Source organism: Chanodichthys erythropterus, chromosome 20 (assembly GCF_024489055.1).
Source record: "Chanodichthys erythropterus isolate Z2021 chromosome 20, ASM2448905v1, whole genome shotgun sequence".
NCBI lineage: Eukaryota > Metazoa > Chordata > Actinopteri > Cypriniformes > Xenocyprididae > Chanodichthys > Chanodichthys erythropterus.
The window spans coordinates 26698628-26724663 of NC_090240.1; the positions used below are offsets into that span (position 1 = coordinate 26698628).

Sequence of the window (26036 nt, forward strand, 5' to 3'; positions counted from 1 at the left end):
AATATGAGATTATATTATAGTTTTTTTGCATTTAATTTTTTTTTCCTCCTCCACCTTGATGAAAGTGGAAGTCTTTTGCTCTAAATTACAAAGAAGTTAATGTTCTTTTGTAATAGGTTTTGACAAGCAAAACTGATATTAACACCTAATGATTCTTTTGAATTTTGGATGAATTTCAGTCACCGTAGGGTATTACATTCCTTCAAGTTAAACCTGTCATCTGTGCCAACATCCTCATTACCCTACTTTATCTATAGGCTAACTGTTTTACTGTAGATTGTTAAGCGAAATTTCAGTGGTTATGTTGTGATTATTATTAAATGTATAAAATTTAAACGCTTGTGTTAAATGTATGCTTACTTAAATGTACAACGACCACGAGAAAAACGTAATAACCTGCTTTAGGCTAACTTGCTAACTGAACTATTAACATTTTTCATAATTTTTTGTTTTAAAGTTTCACATTCGACGCAAATTAAAAATAAAAGTATAGTATACCACATTAATTTATTGGGATAGCATCATATATGGTACAAAATGTATTTTGGCGGAAACTTCACGGTTATCCTACCATGTTGACATTTTTTGCTAGGGTATGGTTGTAATATAATATCAACGAAAAAAAAAAAAAACGTTTCCTTTGCTTGACTGCATTTAAAGACGTGTTAAAAAAACACGTCTTTAAATCTGTCATAAATCGTTTCATAAATGTGTTGCACAATAAGTAAGTAGCCTACACACTACTGAGTGCGCATCACTGACAGTATGAGAGCGGTTGGCAGAAGTTCTGGCACTGTCCAACCCCCAAACCCGCGCGATGTGTTCGCCTGTTTCCTCCGTGTGTAAACCAGTCCAGCTCTCCGTCTCACTGACAGATACAGGCTTGTTGACCCACTAGAGTTAGTTAAGATAGTTAACATTAGGAGACCAAGCCACGACGAAGAAAATATATAATTTAAAGCCCAAATAACAAACACTGACGATAAATACGGTAGCAGGAGCTCACAGTGTGGAAATACTACTGCCTAAATTAAGGTGAGTGGTATTTAACTGCGTTTTCTAGTTACTTTACTTGTATAGCATATGTTTTTTCTTCTTTTTTCTGTTCTGTTATATTGTCATTTTGATTTGTCTACACCTCAGATTTTTGATATTTTGAATAATGAACCTTTTTAGGTAGGCTATATAAAGTTTATGGACTTTTTGTTTATGTTTATGGACTGTTTATGGCTTTAGCGAGCCTTGAGGTACATGGAATCAACGAATTGCATTATGTATCTTATGTGTGTGCAAACTTGTTGCTCTCTCTTTATTCATATACAGTCGTGATGAACTGTTGTGAAGATATTGATGCTCTAAATTATGATCTGGTGGTGCATGTCATTAATATGCTTTAGTTAAAGAGTTACATTTAAATCAGATTTTTTGTTTTGTTTTGTTAATTTAGCTATTTTTTGTGGCGATTCTAATTTCTTGCTATTCAGAGTTTTCATCTTTTAAATTTCTCTTCCTACTTTAAATTTAATCAGATAGATGTTCTTTTATGTCATGGAAAAATTCTAAAATTCTCAGCACTCTGTCTTCTTGTTTTGATACATCATCAGCTCATATGCAGAGAAGTGAAATTTTGATAATGTATGTGATTAAAGAATCATCACTTAGCTTATGTACAGAATTCATGCTTTCTCAATGTCCCTCTACATGGAGTAAATACAGTGATATATATGTGAACACTAAAACTCAAAGAGGAGAGGGTGGATGAAGAGGAAAGACGGATGTTTAGGAGATGTAGAATGACGTTGTGACTGTTACTCTTGCTGAATTCAGGATAAAAACAGTGAATCTATCTATCTATCTATCTATCTATTCAGTGTAGGAACCCTACATGGGAAGGCCACTATAACATCTAAAAAATCACATTTACAATGATGACTTATTATTTATTTATGTATTTATTTTTTGGTGATTGTTCTGCACAGCAAGTTTTATTTACCTTGACCATTTGAATTCTTTCTCTCACAAATTTCAAAGCACCTCTGTCCTTTTCAAGTTGCCTTCACTTTCTCTCTCTTTCAGTCTCTCTCAGAATTGTCTATACATATAATTGTGGAAATGGCCAATATCTTTTTAAAATAAAATTGTTTCACACTATATAACTCTTTTAACAACCAGCTGCTCTGATGATCAGATCTGCCTTCACTCTTTGTTGTGCCAGTCACCACATTCAAGCAGAGCAGTAACAGACATTGCCAGGCAGAAGCTTTTTTAGGGACTGAAGTTAACAAATTACAGTCAAGCCAGCAGTTAATTCCTGCCAAGTGCACAGAGCCCAGAACCACCCAATGGTTTGTCAGGAGAGAAAGTGTGTGTCAGTAAGACAGAGAAAAGTAAGTAGCCTATACATGTGTGCATGCAACAGACAAAACGGCTCAGTTTAGATGATTGACTTTATTCGTGAGAACAGATTACACTGGGAATTTGCTTGATGTCCGAATTTGGGTGTTGAACATTGAAAGCAAACCACAATTAACGTGTCAAAGCAGTTTTGAGAGAAATGCATTATTCATGGCCTTGCCAACTAATATAAAAAACCACAGATTCACCAGGGTCATGTGAGTTCACTGGCTCCCACGGTTAGTGCAAACTGAACAACTTCCTCCTCCCAACTTTGGTATGTTAGTTAGATAAGTGCTATAATTTAATTCTAAACATTCAGCTCCTCATGGTTATATTCTAAAAGATGAAAAAGGCATTTGGTAACACTTTATTTTGATGGTCCACTTTAGACATTCTACAAACTATTAGTAACTTTGCAACTACATGTAAACTAACTCTCATCACAGTATTGGTAGATTGTTTGTTGATATCTTCTAACGCTTTATTTTGATGGTCGCCCAAAAGACATTCTACTGACTATAAGTAACTAACAGTCTTCTATCAGTCTACTAATGCTCTAAAGAGAGTTACATTACAATACATTTTTGATTAACAATCATACTTGAATATCTAAAGTTGTTTGCTTTTCTTCTAAAGCAGTGTTTCCAAACCTTTTTCTCTTGTCCCACAGCTTTTTAGTTCTAATATTCCAACCGACAGCCAGCCATAAGGGGTGAACTACTGTATGTTTGATTTTGGGGTAATTATAAAATAAGCTGTAAACGTTCGAAATGCTTTTTTGTGTAGTTCATTATACTTATATTATTTAATTGCTTAAATAAATCATATATTTTATCTCTTGTCCCATTTATAGATTGAAAATCAATAAATAAGCATGTAGACGTGTCATAGCCTTGGCTTTTTGTTTTTTAGACTTAACTCTACAAATTCAAATCAGACATAAACGCATGCCTCACAGTTTGGAGGGAATTTCCCTTTTTGGCTAATGTGTTAGTCTTGTGTTTTATTATTATTATTATTATTATTACAGTAATCATGGGAAACATGCTGCGGTGTTCAGAGAGATCTGTGTGTGGGTACTGCTCAGTCTCTGTCATTTCTGGAGAGGCGTCTGCTGTGCGCTCTATTATTAAAATCTGACATTTTGTTAATTACTGTCTGTCTTTTTCAGAAACACCAGACTAGGTGGAGATTTAGACAGTAAGTAATTGTTTCATGCAGATAAAAGACAAGTATTGTTCTAAAAATTAAACAGCATTGTTTCACAAGCTTATTAGACTAAAGCCCTATTCAGACGGGATTAGTTTTACAAGGGTAGATAGTGTAATGTAATTTTACCACAGGATGTCTGTAATATTCGCACAGGATTAGAAATCTGAGTAAAACTACCAGAAGTGGGAGGGAAGTCAAGAACTCGATTTATGCACCGCCGTCACCTCCCTGTCGTCATGTGCGTATTAATGTCTTAAAAGGATGCATAACGATATCAAAATCTTACGATACTATAATACCTTGATATTAAGTCCACAGTACGATATTTATTGCTATATTTAAAAAAAAAAATGCAGACTTGGAAAAAAGTGCCATAAGTGATAAACAATGATTGAACATTACAATGATGTACAAATGAACCATGTCATATCCTGTCCTCTTTTCTTTATCTTCTAATCATAACTGTTGCTTAGAGTTATGAGGTATAGTATGAGACCTAAAACTCCCCTTTATAAAATAAAATAATTGGACCAGCTGGACCTTGACAATCTGTTATTTTTTTCTAAAATTCTGAAGAGTTGTATTTGTTAACAATAGTTAATGCACTTTGTATTTGTATGTATTTTCATTAATTAAAGATGAACAAATACAGTAACAAATGTATTGCTCATGGTTAGTTAATACATTAACTAATGTTAACAAATGAACCTTATTGTCAAGTGTTACCACAGATTCAGCTCAAATAAGATGCTTGAACACACATGTAAGATCCAGACAGGTGAAGCAGAATATTTTTGTAAGATTCATAAAAATTTCACTTGTTCCTAAAAGAATGATTCCATGATAAATACATTTTTAACAGTGATTTATTGCCACCTAGTGGCGTAACAATTTAATCGATACAGTCATTATTAGAAGCACTTTCAAAAGGTGATTTATCCTATTTTGATGGGTAAAGTAGACATCAGCGTTTATATCTGAATAATACACCTTTGTATGCTTCTGTGGAATATTTGTAACAGAAATATTCATGAGGTGAGATACGCTCTCTTCCCGGACGACGTATCGTTTCATACAGTCATGTGACCACAATAATATCGAGACAATTTTGCTGTCGCGATACTACGATATTGACAATATCGTTACATTCCTAATGTCTTATTAACACGGTACTTTGGGCCATATTTTATAGACTTATGTATACACAGACATACATGATCTTAACTAAGAGAATACTTTAACTTTCACCTTAGTCTCTAAGACTAACATGTACATGTGACTTTAAGACTGACATTTTGAGTGATAGAAATAGCTGTTTGCATTCCTCATTGAGGAGTATGTGCTGTGTAATTAACAGCAGAAGCAGTTGTTAGGCCATACCAAGTCACTGTGCTGGAGAGGAGTGTGTCTGTAGACTGGTGTCGGAGTCGGAAGTGCGATGAGCTTTTGGATTGTCCACTGATGTATTTGGCTAAGGCCATGTGATAGAATTATTTGTGTGTTTTTGTCAAAGGCATCAGGTGTATGTGATTTTGCTTATTGGCTATGGGATTGACAAGTGTATTTACTAACAGGTGTGACTCTCATATTGTTCTGTATAACAGCAGACAGTAGCGGATTGAATGTCTGTATGATGAATATAGATCAATCATCTTCTGCGGTGATGGATCACAATAGACAACCACCCATCTAACAAGCGACTAGTTGATCAGTGAGGTCAGCATGTATTGCTTTACCAGTTTGTACAGTAAAACCCTCTAGGAATAGCTATTTTAAAAATTATTACTTTTGCTGGTACAGCCATAGTGTACCTTCACACCATTTTCCTAACATGACATTGACCACCCTAACATTAGTGATCTGATTGTATTTATGCTTTATATAAATATCAAGAATATTATATATTACAATATTATAATATTGTAAGAATATTTCTGTCTGTTTGTAAATAAATAAATGGTTATGGTTCTGTCACATATATAAATATACGATCTGGCATAACATTATGACCACCTTCCTAATATTGTGTTGGTCCCCCTTTTGCTGCCAAAACAGCCCTGACCCATCGAGGCATGCTCTCCACTAGACTCCTGAAGGTGTGCTGTGGTATCTGGCACCAAGATGTTAGCAGCAGATCCTTTAAGTCCTGTAAGTTGCGAAGTGTGACCTCCATGGATTGGACTTGCTTGTTCAGCACATTCCACAGATGCTCGATTGGATTGAGATCTGGGGAATTTGGAGACCAAGTCAACATCTTAAACTCATTGTTGTACTCCTCAAACCATTCCTGAACCATTTTTGCTTTGTGGCAGAGCGCATTATCCTGCTGAAAGAGGCCACAGCCACCAGGGAATACCGTTTCCCTGAACATGCCACATGGATGGCAGGACCCAAGGTTTCCAAGCAGAACATTGCTTCTTTCCATATTGCATCGGTGCTGGACAGGGGTCAGCATAGGGACCCTGACTGGTCTGCGGCTCTGCAGCCCCATACGCAACAAACTGTGATGCAATAACTTCTTGAGCATCTGTTGGATCGGACCACATGGGCCAGCCTTTGCTCACCACATGCATCAATGAGCCTTGGCCGCCCATGACCCTATTGCCGGTTCACCACTGTTCCTTCCTTGGATCACTTTTGATAGATACTGACCACTGCAGACCGGGAACACCCCACAATAGCTGCAGGTTTGGAGATGCTCTGACCCAGTCGTCTACCCATCACAATCTGGCCCTTATCAAACTCACTCAAATCCTTACGCTTGCCCATTTTTCCTGCTTCTAACACATCAGCTTTGAAAAGGACTGGCTCTTAAGAGTCATTTGTTCACAAATTACCATGGCTTTGTTGTTGTGTGGTGTCTTGGTGGCGTAAAAAAACACTGGCACACTGATGAAATGTGATGAAACGGCATATGGACAGAGACAAATCTTTCCCAACTAAATTTTAAGAATAATTCTCTTTTTTATCTCATTTGTAATTATTTTATTTGCAGCGTCTAGCCCTGTAGAACCGTATTTAGTATTCCAAACAGCACAGACAATTGTATTCTGCTGATGTGTGAACATAACTCTTGAAATCCTACTCAAGACACCTTGTTTTTTTGAGCAGCTGCTCATTAAAGAGTTGCTGCGTGGAAGTGCTGAGCGCAACTGTATTTTATCCTGTAAAAATGGCATATTATGGTGCTTGTGTTCATAAATAATGCATATAGTTTTCAAATGGAGTGCAGGATGCAAGGACTTGTGTATAATTGTGCCTCGGCCCTCTCCTTGCATTCCTCTGGCCAGTCCAAACCGGACCTTTTTTGGGGAGCATGGTATAATTTAGCTGCTATTTTTACAAATGGGTACATTTTCTTCCCTGTTTGCTTTTATTCCAGGTCAGCGGCCTAAAAAACGGCTGTCGTTTTCCCAAGTGTTTAACTTTAAAGTGAAAGATGGGCAGACAATATGAGAGGAACACACATAGATGTTGGCATGTCAGGATGAAGAATGGGATTCCATTGGATACTTTAGGCTCTAATGCCTACTTTGGATGAACTGATATTTAGTAAATGTTTAGATCAGCCATATGGTCAGCTCTGGGAACTGTCAGCCTCTGTGACAAATTTTTAATGTAAATGTCTGTTTGTAAGTCCATTTCAAAGATCATTATGTTGCCTCAGACCGATAACAAGTGTGAATGTTCACAGAAGATGATTGAGGAGTAGCCAAGGGGAACGGCAAAAGCATCCGTGCTCATTACTCAGTTAATGACACAGACGCCGTGTGAAATGGGAGACATAAAGGACTCAGCAGACACATTTACATGAACAACATTTGTGGGATAACTCTGAGATAATGGGAGTCTTTACAGGGAGTTTTCAGTGCATAAATAGCAACCGAGGTTAGTCTAGAATGACTTTTAGACATTCCTCAACTTAATGATCCTCTTTGACTGACAAAAGATACGGCAGTTATTTTGTAACTTTAAAAAATGAAGTTTATGGAAGGTGTTCTTGAATTACGATTGAAAATTCAGATTATATTATATTCCTAAAGATTAGTAACACAAAAGACAAATTCTAGGATACTGATGAATAAATGAACAACTGAGAATGTTATTCTGGGTCATCCCGACTTTTGTTATTGAGGGAACAAATTTGTATGTGGCAGTAAATTGTGATGGGAAGACATTGAGTTTCTCTCTTGGGAAACATGGCATCCTCTGACATCTGGATTCTCTAGCCCGTCCACATGTGTTTCTTCCCAGTATGTGTAGGGAATACCATATGGATTAAAGTGTTGTGGCAACTCTTGGGAGACTCACTTGTGTAGGCAATCAACTATGATGGCATAGATGAGATTTACTGAATTTTCTTTGCAGCTGGATGGATTTAAAGGATAATTGTAATGTTATGTTGCATATATTTTAGCCATTTATCACATTTAGTGTGAGGTATTAGAGTATGCATGATTCAGAGTCAAAGTTCAGGATGAAGGTTGAGTTTAGGTGGTCGATTTGGGTTTAGAACAGGTGTTGGCTTTAACTTTAGGCCTTGGTTAGTTTAGGTTTACCACAAGGGCCAAGGTTAAGTCAGGAAGTGACAGGTGGAGGGTATGTGGCTGAATCGAGTTTGCGGTTTAGGTTACAGGCCCATGTTTAAGGTATTATTGAGGTCCTCTGGTGGGTTCTGCGGACCCCAGACCCTTAACCACATCTCAGCCCCCAAATTTGACGATGTCACAGCACTCAGCTGGAACACATTGAGAAATGACATCATGGGTGGCTCCCCACCCTTCTTGGCACACACATGCACAAACACGCACACATAGACAAACAGAGACTGTCAGAAATATTCCCTCCTACCTCCTTCCTGTCTAATGAATGGCTTGTTTTAAGATATGTTTTAAGAAGGTCAGTTTGAGTTTTTCCACCACCACATACTGTCTGACCTGACGTGTGTTACAGACACAGACTCACCGCTTGTTTTTTTAAATTTCCCTTACGCTATATTTTTTATTTAAAAAATCTGCATACCAAAAGATGAAATAAATAGTTGCACACAGTAATTTTCCTCTTATTAAAATGTTTTAAATATCAAGAAACAAACTAATTTATGCACTTTTGAATAATAGTACTTTTAGTAATTTTGAGTAATGTTTAAATATGCCCTCATGACAAATGTCAAAGCCTTCTTAGTGTTTCTCATGTCCTGTGCTGAATGATGTTTTTATATTTCGTATGGCAATGTTACAGCATCCTCCCAAAACCCCTAATAACAACCTGGTTCCATCCTGTTCTTTTGATGTACTTTGTGAAAACTGTTTTATTGATTATAAACAGAGCTAAGGAAATGGGTTTGCGGGCTGAACTTGAAGACATAGAGTCTTATTAAATAACTGCAGGACACATTGCCTCTTGTGTAGTTAACACATTTACTCCAAGAAAACTAAAGGCTCTGTTTAATAGGCCTGTGTGAATACACACAGTTATATCGAATTCAATAAATAATGATTAATCTCTCTCTCCTGATCCTGCAGGTCAGTGCGTGTAAGTCTCTGAAGCTCAGTGATGTTGTCCTGCCGCTCTCTCTTGCTGCTGCTCATTGTCTGCAGCCTGACTGCTCCTTCACTGAATCTGCCCTTTGAGCAGAGAGGATTCTGGGACTTTGCTATGGACGGAGAAGGAGGAGATCTGACGACAGTAATGATGAGAGATGTAGAGGGATCGGCTATGGAGGAACTGCCACCGGATGTGTCTATATGCCCCTTTGGTTGCCATTGTCAAGTCAGCGTGGTGCAATGCTCAGACCTGAGTGAGTATCACATCTGTCTGTCTGTCCATACCACAGCTGTAACAATAACAACACAGAGGAACAATATCATTGGAATCTCTTTCAGAATTTTTTTTTTTTTTTCCAGCTGACAGAGGTGTAAAGAGTATTTGAAAACCATACTTGAGTAAAAGTACAGATACCTTACTGTGAGAAGGTCTTACAAGTCACCAATTCCAAAACAACTTGAGTAAAAGTCTGATTTTAACAGTACTTAAGTATTTTACTCATACTAAATATAGGCTCAAAGATGCACTAGTCCTCAACACCAAAGAGACATGCCAGTGAAACACAAGAAACAGTTGATTTGTGAAAAGATTGATCATATTTATTTTCTATAATAAAAATAAATCAGTAAATCAAGGTTGACATAACAGCCTCTTAAACATCTACAGACAATCAAGTCTCAGTTAAAGGCTTAGTTCACCCAAAAATGAAAATTATGTCATTTATTACTCACCCTCATGCTGTTCAAGACCTTCATTCATCTTCAGAACACAAATTAAGATATTTTTGTTGAAATCCGATGGCTCCGTGAGGCCTGCATAGACAGCAATGACATTTCCTCTCTCAAGATCCATTAATGTACTAAAAACATATTTAAATTTGTTCAAGTGAGTACAGTGGTTCAATATTAATATTATAAAGCGACGAGAAATGTTTTGGTGCACCAAAAATAACGACTTATATAGTGATGGCCGACACTGCTTCAGGAAGCTTTGGAGCATAATGAATCAGCGTGTCGAATCAGCGGTTCGGAGCACCAAAGTCACGTGATTTCAGCAGTTTGTCAGTTTGACACACGATCCGAATCATGATTCGATACACTGATTCATAACGCTCCGAAGCTTCCTGAAACAGTGTTTATAAGCACTATATAAATCGTTATTTTGTTTTTTTGGTGCACCAAAACATTTCTCGTCGCTTTATAATATTAATATTGAACCACTGTACTCACATGAACTGATTTAAATATGTTTTTAGTACATTAATGGATCTTGAGAGAGGAAATGTCATTGCTGGCTATGGAGGCCTCACTGAGCCATTAGATTTCAACAAAAATATCTTAATTTGTGTTTCGAAGATTACGAAGATCTGACGGTAAGTAATAAATGACATTATTTTCATTTTTGGGTGAACTAACCCTTTAAGCTCAAGTGCTCAAACAGAGCATAAGTAAATTAATATCCTTCAAAATGCTCTCTTCCATATAACTGATAAGTAAAATAAGTCTCATCGGTGGCTGTCATGTCCTCATCTCATATATAACACGCCAGTGAATCACAACTACTTGCTAATGCACTCACATTCATGTAAAGTAGCCTTGTTGACAAGTTTCGGTGAGTAAGGGCAAAAAACGATGTAGATGTAGTACTTGCAGTCTTCTGTTGTAGCACAAATAAACTGCTGCAGAAAAAGTTAAGTGCATTGAGTAATTGCATTGCTTATTGCACATGTGGTGGATTAAAGAGTACATTTACTTATTCAAAAATGTAGTCAAATAAAGAGTAAAAGCTGCTAATATCTTTGATACTCAGCAAAACTACAAAGTAGCCAAAACAATTCTCAAGTACAGTAACTAATTACATTTACTCAAATACTTTACACATCTGACAGCTGATGAACGATAAAATACTTGACAGAAAATCAGATCTACCTGACTTTAATGAGCTCAAGCATTTAAAGGGATAATTCACCCAAAAATGAAAATGTTGTCATCATTTACTCACCCTCATGTTGTTCCAAACCTGTATGAGTTTCTTCTGTTGAACACAAAAGAAGATATTTTGAAGAATGTCGGTAACCAGACAGTTGATGGTAGCCATTGACTTCCACAGTATTTTTTGTTAATGGGTGCCATTAAGTGTTTGGTTACCCACATTCTTTAAAATATCTTATCTTGTGTACAACAGAAGAAAGAAACTCATACAGGTTTGGAACCACTTGAAGGTGAGTAAGTAATGACAAAAATTTCATTTTTGTGTGAACTATCCCTTTAATGCTATAGACTCCAGACTGCATAACTGCAGCACGTGTTTATAATAAACAGAGTATTATCATCCATAGGTATGGATACTAATATAGTTATTCTTACTGTATAGTTATCTTTATGGTTATACTTTTTTGTGTGAAAGGTCCTTTAATCATTAAAAATATTTACATTATACAATGAATCATCAAAGTGCGTTAGAGTGATAGCTTGATTGAAAGTTTGAAGATTGTTTTCTAATATTAGTTTAATTTCGATAATTACAGCATCTTATAAAGACTGTTTGACAGTCTCAAAGAAAACTGCAGCCTGAATTGGAAACAATGAAAAATGCCTGTGCAATTTCCCACTGAAATGTAGGAGGGGTTCTGTGTTGTTTTTATGACACACACAGGAAGTGTGTGAGAGATAGACAGGGAAAGTAAGAAGGAATGTGAGAGGGAGAATAAGAAAAGAGGAAGATTTTGAAGTCTTTGATGGGCATTTGTTTATTTCAGAATGGCCAGAAATAGTCTTGGGTTATGCCTTGTCAACAATACATCCACAAAATTGTCATTTGGGGCCACTTTCAGTGTGAATGCTTTTAGATACTCTTGTTTTCTTTTCCAAGGATGGGAAATAACAGACCTACAATCAACGAGGAAACACTACTGTTAACTGAACTGATTTGTTAAACCATTCACCCTCACCTTATAGGAATTTTTGTCATTCAAGTGAAGGTTATGCTTTTCAGAGATCATTCAGTTTGCAAATCTAAATACACAAATTGTGGATGGACAAACATGTACAAGAATTGTATAAACAAAACAAACCAACCAACCAACCAACCAACCAACCACCATACATGTGTGCACACCCATAAAGCAGTGGCGGAGCTTGCCTTTTTATTATGTGGGAAAGTGAAAAGATCAGGGTTATAGATTTAGGTTCAAGAAATTAGATGTCAGGCAAAATTTGGCCAGTTTGTTTTGTGTATTTTTCAGCATGGCACCAACAGTCATACTTATAGATACACACGCTCTCTCCTCCTCCAGCCAAGTTTGCCCAAGTTATGATCCTCATAGAACATTTACAGCCACTGAACTGACAGAAGCAACGAAAACTTCGGAATTTGGAGCTTATTATTTTAATTATATGTATTCTTTTTTAGTTTGTGCGTGTCTGACTGTGTTTGCCTATGTGCATGGATGCTTTATTCCATGTGTTTTGGTGTTTGCAAGTGTTTTTGTGAATGTCATTGCATCTTTGTTTATGCTTGTGGATTTGATATAAAATCGAAAAATACAGCTCTCGCTTTAGGCGGTTCTTTATATGCTTCCTCCCACTGTGATGAAGATTTCTTTGTAATACATTGATCCATCCACTGCGCTCTCTTATTTTCTTTTGTGTATCTGGAATTTATTCTGCCATGTAGGCTTTAATTAAATTGATGGTGATTCTTATTCATAACAGATGTTCATAATTGTGTATATATTTATGTGGTTATGTGCCTTCATCAAAAAATATGTTCTTATTAGGGGCTGTAGATGTCTGTAAAGCTGTGGTTGGGGGGGGGCTGTGATGTGCTGGGCAGCTGTCGAAGCCCAGCTTTACTCTGAGGGTCTGGCATTGTGTCCTCAGTGGACTTGTTGGTTTGAGTGGCAGGTGGGCAGAAAAATGTTAAACTAATGTGATAATAGCTCCTCCCTATAGAATGTGAATAAGGAAAAACTCTACACCACACAGAAACACAAAAGTCTTCATTCAGTTTTCTGTGAAAATGCTTGAGTTGATTAAGGTATCCAGACTTTTTTTGTCAAAACTATTTTCTGTGGTAATTGACAATGGGCTGTGCTGTCTATAGAGATTAGGTTATTATTATTTAATCCAAAATGTATTTCTTTAAAGGGATAGTTCACCCAAAAATGAAAATTCTGTCATCATTTACTCACCCTCAAGTTGTTCCAAACCTGTATGAATTTATTTGTTCTGCTGAACACAACAGAAGATATTTGGAAGAATGTCAGTAACCAAACAGATCTCGCCCTCCCATTGACTACCATAGTATTTATTTTTCCCACTATGGTAGTAAATGGGGTGCAAGATCTGTTTGGTTACTGACATTCTTCCAAATATCTTGCTTTGTGTTCAGCAGAACAAAGAAATTCATCAAATTCAGGTTTGGAACTACTTGAGGGTGAGTAAATGATGACAGAATTTTATTTTTTGAGTGAACTATCCCTATAATGTGCTTAATATCTAAATGATTTTACTTTTCTTTTGTGAGAGAGGCAAGTTGACCTGGCAATTGTGGTTCTCAAGAACATTATAAATGGCTGATGCAAGACGGGCTGGCAGTTGTGGTTCTCAAGAACATTATAAATGGCTGGAGGGGAATAGAGGTTGAACCCAGCCTAGTATAAGTTATTGGGCTCTGCTGGAAATCATCATGAATCATTGGCCTGATTTAGAATCTTGAACACTGCACTGCTAAAACGGACACAATGCTGGATTTCTGCTCTTGATGTGGTTATGTTGGAGTTTAGATATAGTTTTGTGATGTGAACCCAAATGGTTTAAAAATGTTGATTTAAAGTGCTGGCAATACATCCTCAGGTCACCCCAATATAAAGATTCGGTATACCTGTACCTCCAAAATCTGGCACAGAATGGAAAATGACCATAATAAGTGGTTCATATCTAACTAATTTTTTTTTTGTCAAAGACATGCTGTAATGTTTAAGACTTTCAATTGTGTTCACTATTTAATTCTATTATTTTGATGTCAAATAAGAAGCTCTGTCATGGGGAAATCCAGACCAGATGGTAAGCTAATGGTGTGTCTGTATAGAGATTTGTTTACAGATCTCTATGTTCTATAACCCTCATGCTTTAAATTAGCATGTTAACATGTTGATATCTTGTTTAGGTTTGACTGCAGTGCCCAGGGAAATTCCCAGAGACACAAAACTCCTGGACCTACAGAACAACCGTATCACAGAGCTGAAGGAGAATGACTTCAAAGGACTTACAGACCTCTATGTAAGACACTGATACTGATTGAAGAAATGAGAACTAGAAAGGGTGAAGGTCACTTAAAGAAAAGTAATTAATTGTACTCTTCATTAATAATGAGACAAGTGGGAAAATAAAGATAGATGAGGCTGAACAAAAGATAAAGTGTCAGTTGTTAAGAAAAATAGAAAACTATTTGGCTTCTATGTGTTTCTCAAGGTGGTGCCTTAACTTAACTTTCTCAGTATTCAAATTATATTAAAGTTTTTTGCAATCGTTAGGAGAAATTTCTCAGTACGGTCACTTTTTCAAAACTCTTCACAGAGTGATCAAAACAGAAGTTCTTCTTTCAAAAAAACATGAATTCTTAGACACAAACACAGCAAAAACTCTATGTATCTATGTACTCTATGTATCAACTTTACCTGTTACAGTTTTTAACAATTGCTAACATGCTTGTCCAATCTGTAGTCACATTTTCAAAACTAAACACAATTAGCACAACATACATCTGTTGCGGACCATACCATTAACACAATTAATGTTGTTTTCACTTAGTATGCTCGCAATTAACATTTCTAAAATATGTATTTTTTTTTCAATAATTTCAACACCAATTTCAAAACCTTGATGTCATTTTTCAAAACTCTAGACACAAAACAGACATCCCTTGTAACAGGCTCAAAATGTATGTTCAAAACTTAGCATTGTGCTTTCATATATTTATAGAAGCCTTGCACATCGGCAGAATCATTGGTTCAAATAACTAATTTATCATGAAATATCAAAGGAACATTACTTTAGATCACCCACACACAACATACCTATAGATTCACTGTGTAGATGTTATTACAATCACTAAATATGCAGGTTCATTATGGTTCTGGACGTACATATGTCACTGTATTAGGACTAGAGAGAATAGTACAGACACAAGGGAATCATTGAACAAAATTTGAAATTTACTAATGAAATAATCAAATCATAACAGGTTCTTTTTTCAATTAGAGAGTCGGACTTGTAACCCGAAGGTCGCAGGTTCTAGTCTCAATACTGGCAGGAAATGTTGGTTGGGGTAGTACATGAACAGCGCATCCTCTAAGTAAGGATGGGCCTGAAACCATGCTTGTACCATCTGAGCATGGTGAAACTGAACATTATCCCATAATATTACATAGGTCACATCATCAGCTCTACAGACTTGATTTGTCTCATCAAGGAAGGTTCCAAGGAGAACTGCATTATATGGCCCAATACAAGGTCTCTGTCTTACCACACCATCTTTCGATATAGCCGCAGAGATGGTGATATTGGCTCCATGTTGTCCAGGTACTTGGAGGGTTGCCCGGTGGCCAATTAAATTCCGACCTCTCCTTCTTGTCTCATCCAAAAATATGAATTTGTGATGGTTTTCATCAGCATCCAGCTCCATCACCCTCTTAAAAACATTTAGGAAAAACAGTTAGTGATTACAATGATATTTTTCACAACAGGCATCTTGAAACTGATCATGCCTGAACATAATCAGTCCTCAGTTGCTTCACTCTATCTGCATTTCTTTCAAAAGGCACACCTGACGCCTTTTCAATAGTCGGAAAACGTATAGCTTCCACATTGTTTAATATGTTGTTATTGTCCAAGATGTGCTTCCGAAGGCGAATATCATTTCTGGCCCGAACCAAATTGACCACAGCCTGCTCTTGTCAGTCAGAAAATAAGAAAATAAGAATGCAGAGTTTCTCGGGGGAACGCAAACATTTTGCAAGCGAACTCAAAAGCATGGCCAAATAATTTTTCCTCACATCTCATAGTTTTTTATTCACCATGTATCTTTAGAGGCTCTGTAGTAGTATAATGCTACCTGTTGTTAATGTTCTTTCTCGATATGGTTAATTCGCATTGTGTCAGTCTGATGCTGTGGGGAAACTCAGTTTTCTCAGAATACTGAAGCCTGATTGGTTCACGTCTGGGCACCTGCACATACAAAATGGGTGGGGCCAACTGCTTATTTAAGTCAAATTACAAGCCATTTTGAGTCAGAATTTTTCTCCAGAATTTGACTCCAAAGACAATGACATAGAAGCCTCTCTACTTGCTGTTGAAGCAAGCCTCCTGCTGCGGACCAACAGCACCTGACAGCTCACAGCTGACTCGGCACTTCTCCCCTTGGGCCGAGATGGAAGAAACTGCGGAGCCGCGAGGCAAAGCAACATGGCTGCAGTGAACTGAGGTCGAACTAGCACCTGCATGCCTCATTCTCCCCACAGCGTGCTGAATCGCCTGTACTCTTCACCTGTGATGACCAACGCCCGTTTTCTGGTGCAAGCGGCATGGTTTTATTTGGCGGCTCCGAGGAGGAATGTGATGACTCGATGTCTCTGTCCTCTGCCCTCCCGCCGGCTAAAGAGATGGACTGAGCCAAGCCTCTGAGCTTATCCGTGTCCTTAACAAAGCAGTGAGTGAGTTGGGCTTAGACTGGTTGGCTCCAGAAGAGCCTGTCTGCAGACGTCTTGATGAATTGTTCCTGCAGCCCGGGAGCTCCCAGCAGGCCCCCCGTCAGTGACCAGCCCAGTTCTTCTCAGAGGTCCACGAAGAACTAACAAAATCATGGTGTTTCCCCTATTCAGTGCATGTCCATTACTCCTCTTCAGTGGCCCTCATCACAGTTGACAGCACAGAGAAAAAAGCATACACTAAAAGCATACACCCACAGCCCATGGCTGAAAGTCTCCAACCTGTCCAAGCCATGCAGAGCAACATTTTTGCTCATGACCAGAGTGCACACTGTGGTCTTTGCGAGCCACCTTTGGCTTAATCTGTCTGGGATTAAGGACGCTAACAAGACGCCCTACTCGACTCCCTGTTTCTTCCTCGGGCTTATTTGGTTCCGTGGTGGATGGCTTCTCTGAGTGCTTCACGGTGGCACAGAAGTCATCACAAGTGATGCGCCACGTTCTACGGCGTTTTGCAGTGCATCAGAAAAGACTGACGCAATGCGAGTGAACCGTTTTGAAAGAGAACGCTCTGGTTACTAACTTAACCTTGGTTCCCTGATATAACAGAATTGAGCAGTTTGCTGTACTGCTGCTCAGTTGAAAAATTCAGACTCTAAATGGCTTGTAGCGTGACTTAAATAGGCAGTTGGCCCCACCCGTTTTGGCGGGCTGAAAAGTCATTTGTCTGTGCAGATCATAGACTGTAAAAAAAAGATGGATGACGCGATGCCGCTTCCTTCCATTGTATTGAACTGAAGTCAAAATGGGCTCATGAGTGGGCGGTGACACGTTACGCAATACGTCAAAAAAAAAAAGTTTGGAGCCTGGGCATGCGCAGAAGGAATCGTCAGTTGAGCCGGAGGCGGAGTCGCGATATCAAACTTCCGCCCAGACGACTGCGTCATCATTCATGTATTTTAAATAGACTATAAAAATTATACACAATTTAAAAGTCTACCTATAAAATAATAGGCTATTCTGTTTCTAGAGCAATAATATTTTTGAAACAGCAAATTCAGTAGATAAACTCAATATAATATGCCACTAGAAACAACTCTAAATCGTCAGAAACGGTCCTGCCATTTTAAATCAAGTTCAACTAACGTTAGGAGATCGATTGCTGTAAATAGAGTAAGCTATCATTAGTTTTGTCCTGCTAATTATTATTTTATACCCATAAAAATGATAAGTAACTGCCAGATAACGATCACCTGCTTTTTCCCGACATGGTTAACATTAGGTGTGTTATCTTAACTAATAACATTTATTAATTAGCTTATAACGCCCACATTTGATGTTACAGAAAAAAAGTTCAGTGATCCGTCAGATCCTGTAGGTCGGTTAGTACAGTTTACTGCTGAACAACTCATTTTGTTGGTGTTAAATAACAAAGAAATCGAAAATTAACAGTTAGTTAATACATCTTCAATCTCCCCTCGAAGCTCCGACAGTCCTCAGACAAGCTGTCAATCAACTTTGAATCATGACGACACACCCCGTTTTTATAGCATCAAATTGCTAGCTAAAATCTAAATCATCACAAATACGAACAATTGAATATATATCAGCGTGATAACAACTACCTTAAATGACCAAAACCATCTTTCAGAAAGTTTTATTTGAAGCAGAATTTATTTTTAAGTTTTCACTGAAGTCTCTTTTGACTGCATTGAGAGGGCGGGGTTTATGACCTGTACTGCATCCAGCCTCCAGGGGGCGATCAAAGAGCCCGCGGCTTCACTTTTCAGAACGTATGAGACACACCCGGTGCAGATGCAGAGACGTGGACCAATCAGGCTTCAGTATTCAGAGAAAACTGATTTTCACCATAGCGTCAGAAAAGACTGACGCAATGTTCCTTCCCGTTATCTCAGGAAACCAAGGTTATGTTAGTAACAGGAACGTTTTCAGGTTGACAACCTTTGCTGTTGTTATGGAAGAATGACTTGATCTGAGACATGCATGTAGTGTTTTGGTAGTTTAACATTTATGCATCTGGCAGACGCTTTTATCCAAAGCGACTTACATTTCATTATAATATACATTTATATCTGAGTATGTGCAATCCCTGGGATCGAACCCATGACTTTGGCATTGCTAGTGCCATGCTCTAACCACTGAGCTACAGGAAAGAAGTTCATTATGAATGTGAAATATTCTGCTGTGCCAAGCTGAAAGTTGGTTCGGAGAACTGTGTGAAGATTTTGAAAGAAGTATTGAGAAATGTGTCCTAGCAATTGTAAAAAAGTTCAAAACCTAATACAAAACTGACAGCACTTTGCTACATTTCTACATTAATACCAAATTGAAATATATTTTAAATCAAAAAATGAAATACTATTAAAACAATTAGATTCAGTTTTATTACCATCTATACAAAAGCTGTGTTTGTTGGGTGACAACCGTTGCTAGTGTTAAGGAAGAATGACTTGATTTTAAGACTTATGAAGTGTTTTAGTGCATTTTGAATGTGAAATATACTGCTGTGCCAAGCTGAAAGTTGATTAAGGGAACTGTGTGAAGAGTTTTGAAAAAGTGATCTAAGTATTGAGAAATGGGTCCTAGCGATTGTAAAAAACTGTTTAACTTTATAGATGGTTTCTTTTGCTGTACACTGATGTGCACCAGTCGCACAGCTTGATTTTTATTCGCCGTTGGCCAATGCTGCGCATCAAGCTCCATATACCACTATTTACTTTAATACTGAAGATTTAGCTGGTTTTATTATATTAATATTTTATCATTAATATTTAAGATTTTTATTATTTTACAGATTTTACATAAGAAACAAGACGACAGTCTTTTTAAAGCATGTTTTGGCTAACTCTTGAAAAATTGGTCTGTCGCATTGCTTTACATTTGGCACTGTGCAAAACAGCCTGACAGGATGTTCAAACAGTTCGAGTCTGAAGAAGAATGTTCCTGTAGTTCTGGAAACACGCACCGGTGCCAAACAGAATGTTTTAGTTCCCTTCTTAGAACTCATATTATCCCCAATATTTATCCCTAATATTTATTCAGCCTCTCGAACCAAACACAATATTTGACATGGCCTGTAAAAGAAAAAAAGATTAAGATATTAAGTTATATCATCGTTTAAAAGTCATTTAATTTTGTGTACATATTTAATGATCATGGTCAAGCTATTATTAATCATGTCTTCATGAGTTTCCATGAACCAAATGCTGACCTCTTCCTGTCCCCCGTCAGGCCCTGTCACTGGTCAACAACAAGATCTCCAAAGTCCACCCACGAGCCTTCACACCCCTCCGACACTTAAAAAAGCTTTATTTTTCCCGGAACCTCCTGACAGTGGTACCCCAGAACCTTCCCCCATCCCTGGTGGAGCTGCGGATTCATGAGAATCGTATTAAGAAGGTTGCAGAAGGAACGTTCTCTGGTCTGGGCAGCATGAACTGCATTGGTTTGTATGCGCGCTTGCCATTATGTGGTATAGAGGTTACAGTCTGACCAAACCATTTCCTTTTTTAGATGGAGCCTGCTGGTTTTTGTGATGGGATATTCTGTCTGATGTTGAATGCTTCTTATAGAGATGGGCGGAAACCCTATTCAGAACAGTGGCTTTGAGCCTGGCGCTTTCAAAGGGCTGAAACTCAACTACCTGCGCATCTCTGAGGCCAAACTCACTGGAATACCGAAAGGTTCTCTTTATGATAATTAATCATTAGTCAAGACATTAAAGAGTGAACGCTTGTCAAATGATAGTCTTTCAAAAAGAACATTTGGATAATACTCTTCTTTGTGCAATTTCTCACTTGAATGAGTTTTAGGAATATCCTTGGTCATAAATCACAATTTGCATGAGTTTTAATGTAATGTTAAGAGCAGAGATGTGATGCAACTTCCAATAATGTAATGATGAATGTCTCTCTCCTCCCAGACCTCCCTGACAGTCTTCATGAGCTCCATTTGGACAATAACCAGATCCAAGCCATTGAACTAGAGGACCTGAGCCGCTATAAACACCTGTACAGGTGAACTGTCTCATGACTCTCTTGCACTCCAACATACAACTTGCCTTTTCTTTGCCGGTGGGCTTTCTGTAAAGCAATAGCGCCACCTGGTGAATGAAATCTTATGGATGTGAAAATAACTTGTGATAAACTTTGTCTGTTTTATAAAAAAATAAATAAAAAAGCATTGTCTTATTTATTTATTTAATTATAAAACAGATCATGTTTATCACAAGTTTATTTTGTAACAAAATTTATATTATGAATATACATTTTCACACAAAATACACAGATATTTAAACTTGTTGGCAGTCGTAGATTGATGATAGTCATGAAAATAGACCATATGTTTGTCTTCTCGACCCCCTGAAAATGTATTATTATGTGAATATTTACAGTAATATATTGTAATATACTGAAAACAGCTGCAGTTACTTCACTATTTAGTCATTAAAAAAACTGTATTAAAGGATTAGTCCACTTTTAAATAAACTTTTCCTGCTAATTTACTCACCCCCATGTCATCCAAGATGTTCATGTCTTTCTTTCGTCAGTCGAAAAGAAATTAAGGTTTTTGATGAAAACAATCCCGGATTATTCTCCTTATAGTGGACTTCAATGGCCTCCAAACGGTTGAAGGTCCAAATTACAGTTTCAGTGCAGCTTTAAAGGGCTTTAAACAATACCAGACGAGGAATAAGGGTCTTATCTAGAAAAACCTTTATAAAGCATATACAGTTGTATTTTTTTTCGAAAATGACCAATCGTTTCACTAGATAAGACCCTTATTCCTCGTCTGGTATTGTTTAAAGCTCTTTGAAGCTGCACTGAAATTTTGACCTTCAACCGTTTGGAGGCCATTGAAGTCCACTATAAGGAGAATAATCCTGGAATGTTTTCATCAAAAACCTTAATTTCTTTTCGACTAAAGAAAGAAAGCCATGAAGATCTTGGATGACATGGAGGTGAGTAAATTATCAGGAACATTTCATTCAAAAGTGGACTAATCCTTTAAGTATAATCCTTTAAATTTCACAATGCCAATTTAATTTGAGTAATCTCAGGAGTGTGCAAGGTTATTATTGTCAACTAAAACTATTGTGCTGATAAAAACTAGCAATAAAACAATATTTTTGTAGTAAGGCTTTACAATAAGGTCTATTAGTTGGCATTAGTTAATGCATTAACTAACACTGAACAATATATTTATTACAGTATTTTTTAATGTTTGTTAACGCTTGTTGATAAAAATCACTGAAGCCACTGGGTAGTTAACTGGGTCCAACTGATGTTCTCTACACCAAAAAGTGAACATGTTCCACTTTAAGGCATAGCTGGACCACAGTGGACAGTGGGTAGTCTCTTGAAATGCAAACAGATCCACTTCTTCTTGGTCAAATTTCCTCCAAATCCCAAATTCCTTGAGACCAAAGGAGGACCCGATTCACCGGTCTGCACAGAGGGTACAACCTCAGGCCCCTGTTCTTACTAGAACATGATGGCCCTTGAGGTCTAGGCGGAAGTACCTCAGAGCTAGAAATATAGACATCATCTCCAGAAAATGTATGTGCCAAGAGAGATGATGCCCTCTCCACAGACCCTTTATGAAGTGGCCCTCCATGACCACTTCCAAGCCTGTGAGGGACGCATCTGTTGTCACTATTTTCCAATGACAAGATGCCCCCAATACAGGACCCTGGGACAGTTTCCTCCACATGACAAGGGTACAAAGGCATCTAAGCCTAAAAGAAGAACCCAATATTGAATATTTCACCCTCAAGCGAGCCTCAGGAACTTCTTTTGTTGTGGATGGATGGATATCCCTCAGATCTATTGGGACAAACCAGTCCTCAGAATTGATTTGAGTCAAGATCAACAGGATTGTTAACATTTTGAACCTGTATCTCCTCAGAGAATATATATATATATATATATATATATATATATATATATATATATATATGTGTGTGTGTGTGTGTGTGTGTGTTTGAATTCGCAAACTCTGGCAAATCCAGTGACTAGTTTTTCTCCTGTGTGGGCCATTTAATGGTGCTGACTGAGTCATAGATGCCCAGGAGATGCTGGAGAGATGGTCACAATTTACTACTAAATGTACCCACAGTGGCACATTTCAATGTCAGAAAGTACTGCATCTATTTTGATACAAATGTGACAAATGAAATGTTTAACTTTTGTAGCTTTTTGCTATTAGAGTATTTTGGTACACAATTTACTATCTTTATGGGATGAGAACTGTATTGAATTTAAAGTTAAAAAATCACTTTCATTATGCACAATTAAAACAACTTAAAACTAAATTGAGATCGAAAGCCAAATTTAGAAAATTAAAGAAAAAGTAATATTTTTCAAAAGTATACTGAACCTATATAGATGGCACACAAAATAAATTTTTGCTCAAAAATCCTGCATGTGCTGTATTTTTATAGTGCAGCTTGTTCTGCGGGACTGCAGTTGACCCAGTGCCTGTTCACAGTATTTCCAGTCTGTTGTGTTTCCACCTCACTAGGTGTCTGCCACAATGTGTGCGGACCATCTATTGTCCGTTGTTTATTCATGGTCGTGCTTGTCATTGTTTGCCAGATTGGGTCTGGGTTTTAACCATATCCGCATGATTGAGAATGGCAGCTTATCATACCTCCCTAATCTGAGGGAGCTGCATTTGGAAAACAACCGGCTGACCCGCGTCCCGAGGGGCCTTCCAGACATGAAGTACCTGCAGGTGCGAGATATTAAGCAGATGAATGAAAAGTATCCCATTCGCACATGCAAGATCATTGATTTTTGCTTCTTTTTCAGGTGGTCTACCTTCATTCCAACAATATAAGTCAAGTGACCATTAATGACTTCTGCCCTCAAGGTTTTAACATGAAGAGGAGCTTCTACAATGGCATCAGCCTCTTTGGCAACCCGGTTAACTACTGGGAGGTGCAGCCTGCCACCTTCCGCTGTGTTGGTGACCGATTGGCCATTCAGTTTGGAAACTATAAGAAATAGAGAAAGGATGAAAGGGAAATTTGGGGACCAATAATAATGCTGGAATTTAAACAAAACAGAAGAAAAACTTTGGAGAAAGTGGGTGTCAACAAACAGTGTTTCCAAATAGTTTTTAATGTGTATCTTTGGATGTATTTGTTTGTGAAGTCTAAAGAGAAAAGGCAAGGGCAATAAAAATAAGTATTGGAAAATAAAAATGAAAACTAAGGAATTTGAGCTCTTACAACTGGCTCAATTTGCAAAACCAGTATAATGGTCATTGTTTTATAAGTGTGTTGCCGTAAAGTCTTAATATTATCAGTTCACTTTGCAAGGGCTTGTTGTTCGCTCGACACTTTTATAATAATATTATTGATGCATACTGTTATATTGTTATTATTTTATATTAGTTTATGTTGTATTATTAATAGTATGGTTCGGATGGGATGTTGAAATGGTAAGGTTGAATCTAAATGTTAAATTTATGGTGCTTATAATAAGTGTATCTGTGTTGTTTGTCAAGTTTTAGATTACTTTTTTCTCTTTTTTTGTGTCATTGCCTTGCTTCCTTGCTTCAGGGGTCTTATTGTCGTGGGAGTACTTTAGGGCAATGGAGGAACTTTACACAGACACAATATAATTATGTCTTCAAGATTCAGTCAGTCAGATGCCTGATGTTCTTACCAAGCCCTCTTGGCTTCGAGGCTGATTCAGAAAAGGATTGTAATGATATGTTGTTTTGCACAGTTTCTCTATGAATTCCAAATCTTTCCTTGTAGCCTGTTGTTAAGTGTGATTTTTCTCTTGCAGTACCACTGCATGCATGTAGGTTACTGTGGCGCACACTGCTGCATGTTCCAATAAAATATCTTTCAGCTTGATTTCAGGAGCAGAAGTGGCATACCATCATGGTTTGAAAGCTGTGACTAATAAAACTTGAGTTAACATGAATGCCAAATATTGATTGAGTGAATTATCAAGCACAATGTCAATGGATCATCATTCTACTTGTTGCAAACCATGCCAGCGAAATTCCAGATTTTATACATAAAAATAAAATCATCAAATCTTTGTGGGAGATGTGTTAATGTATTGTATGTTAAGGTTATTGTGTCTCTGAATGGCTAAACACTAAGCTTTTAACTGCCTTAAACACAAATGATTGGTCAGGAAATTAGCAAAAATTTAAGCAAATGCAAAGCCATTGCTGTCTGAGAAAAACATTTAAAAAGTTTTTGGCATGAAATATTAGTATGGAATATGGAAAGTTTAAGTAACACTTTACATTAAGGTTCCCTTTGGTTTATAAAGGTGTTTGTTAATGACAAAAAAGTAATTTACAAATGCCTTATAAATCATTGATAAGAGTTATAACTGCATGAATACGAAGGGGGACTTTAACACAATACCTGCCAAATATAAATTATAAATGCTTAATAAATGTATTTATTCACACTGATTTAACTCAAAATTCCTGATTTATTTCATGATGCAGCAAAAATTGACTATTATAGTGAGGCAGAATTGTGTTGTATTTGTGGTTTTCCCATTAATATCTCATTACTGCCACTTTTCTTACTATGTAGCTTACCAAAGTTACTGTTTTACCCATGATACTGTGCAAAAAGGTCATGATGCACAGTAGTGTATAAAACTGATTTCTTGTTATCAAAATTCAAACTTTACTTTGAAAATAAAAACAAAGAGCACAACCATAACATAATGAGATATTAATAATTTAATAATAATAAAAATAATTTCACTATTAGCTACCTGTAGGGGTGTAACATTATATTGTGTCACAATACAGTATACATTAAAACAAAAATGCAACAATCTGTATTGTGTATAGTGACAATATGTATATTGTGTATAGTTCACTGAAAATGAAGATTACTGTGTGAAAAAAATTCAAGTTTACAGAGTTTTAGTGTCAGTCCTACATTAAACTACTATATATAATGTTGAATGTAATGTATAATGAGGGAATGATGTACACTGAGGGAATATTTGTGTGTTCTGATAATGCTAAATGTCTTATGTTACCTGTAAATATTTATGTATTTTCAGCTTCAGAACAATTAATATTTTTATTCTGGTGTCACCATTGTCCTTGTGCATTGGGTTACCAGCACCAAGTCCTATAGCCTATACATTTCCAC

At 37.1% G+C, this 26036-nt stretch overlaps 1 protein-coding gene across 2 annotated transcripts; it reads left to right on the forward strand.

Moving 5' to 3' along the window:
* The first annotated feature begins 783 nt into the window (after positions 1-783).
* bgnb (biglycan b) lies at positions 784-25262 on the forward strand. Of its 2 annotated transcripts, XM_067370813.1 has the most exons (9): positions 784-1035; positions 3569-3597; positions 9135-9409; positions 14326-14438; positions 20117-20330; positions 20458-20568; positions 20808-20901; positions 23482-23620; positions 23698-25262. In XM_067370813.1, the coding sequence occupies exons 3-9, from the start codon at positions 9166-9168 to the stop codon at positions 23893-23895; spliced, it is 1113 nt and encodes a 370-aa protein (XP_067226914.1). In that variant the 5' UTR covers positions 784-1035; positions 3569-3597; positions 9135-9165; the 3' UTR covers positions 23896-25262. The 2 variants fall into 2 exon arrangements, with proteins under 2 accessions (XP_067226914.1, XP_067226913.1); XM_067370812.1 differs by lacking the exon at positions 3569-3597.
* The last annotated feature ends 774 nt before the right edge of the window (positions 25263-26036 follow it).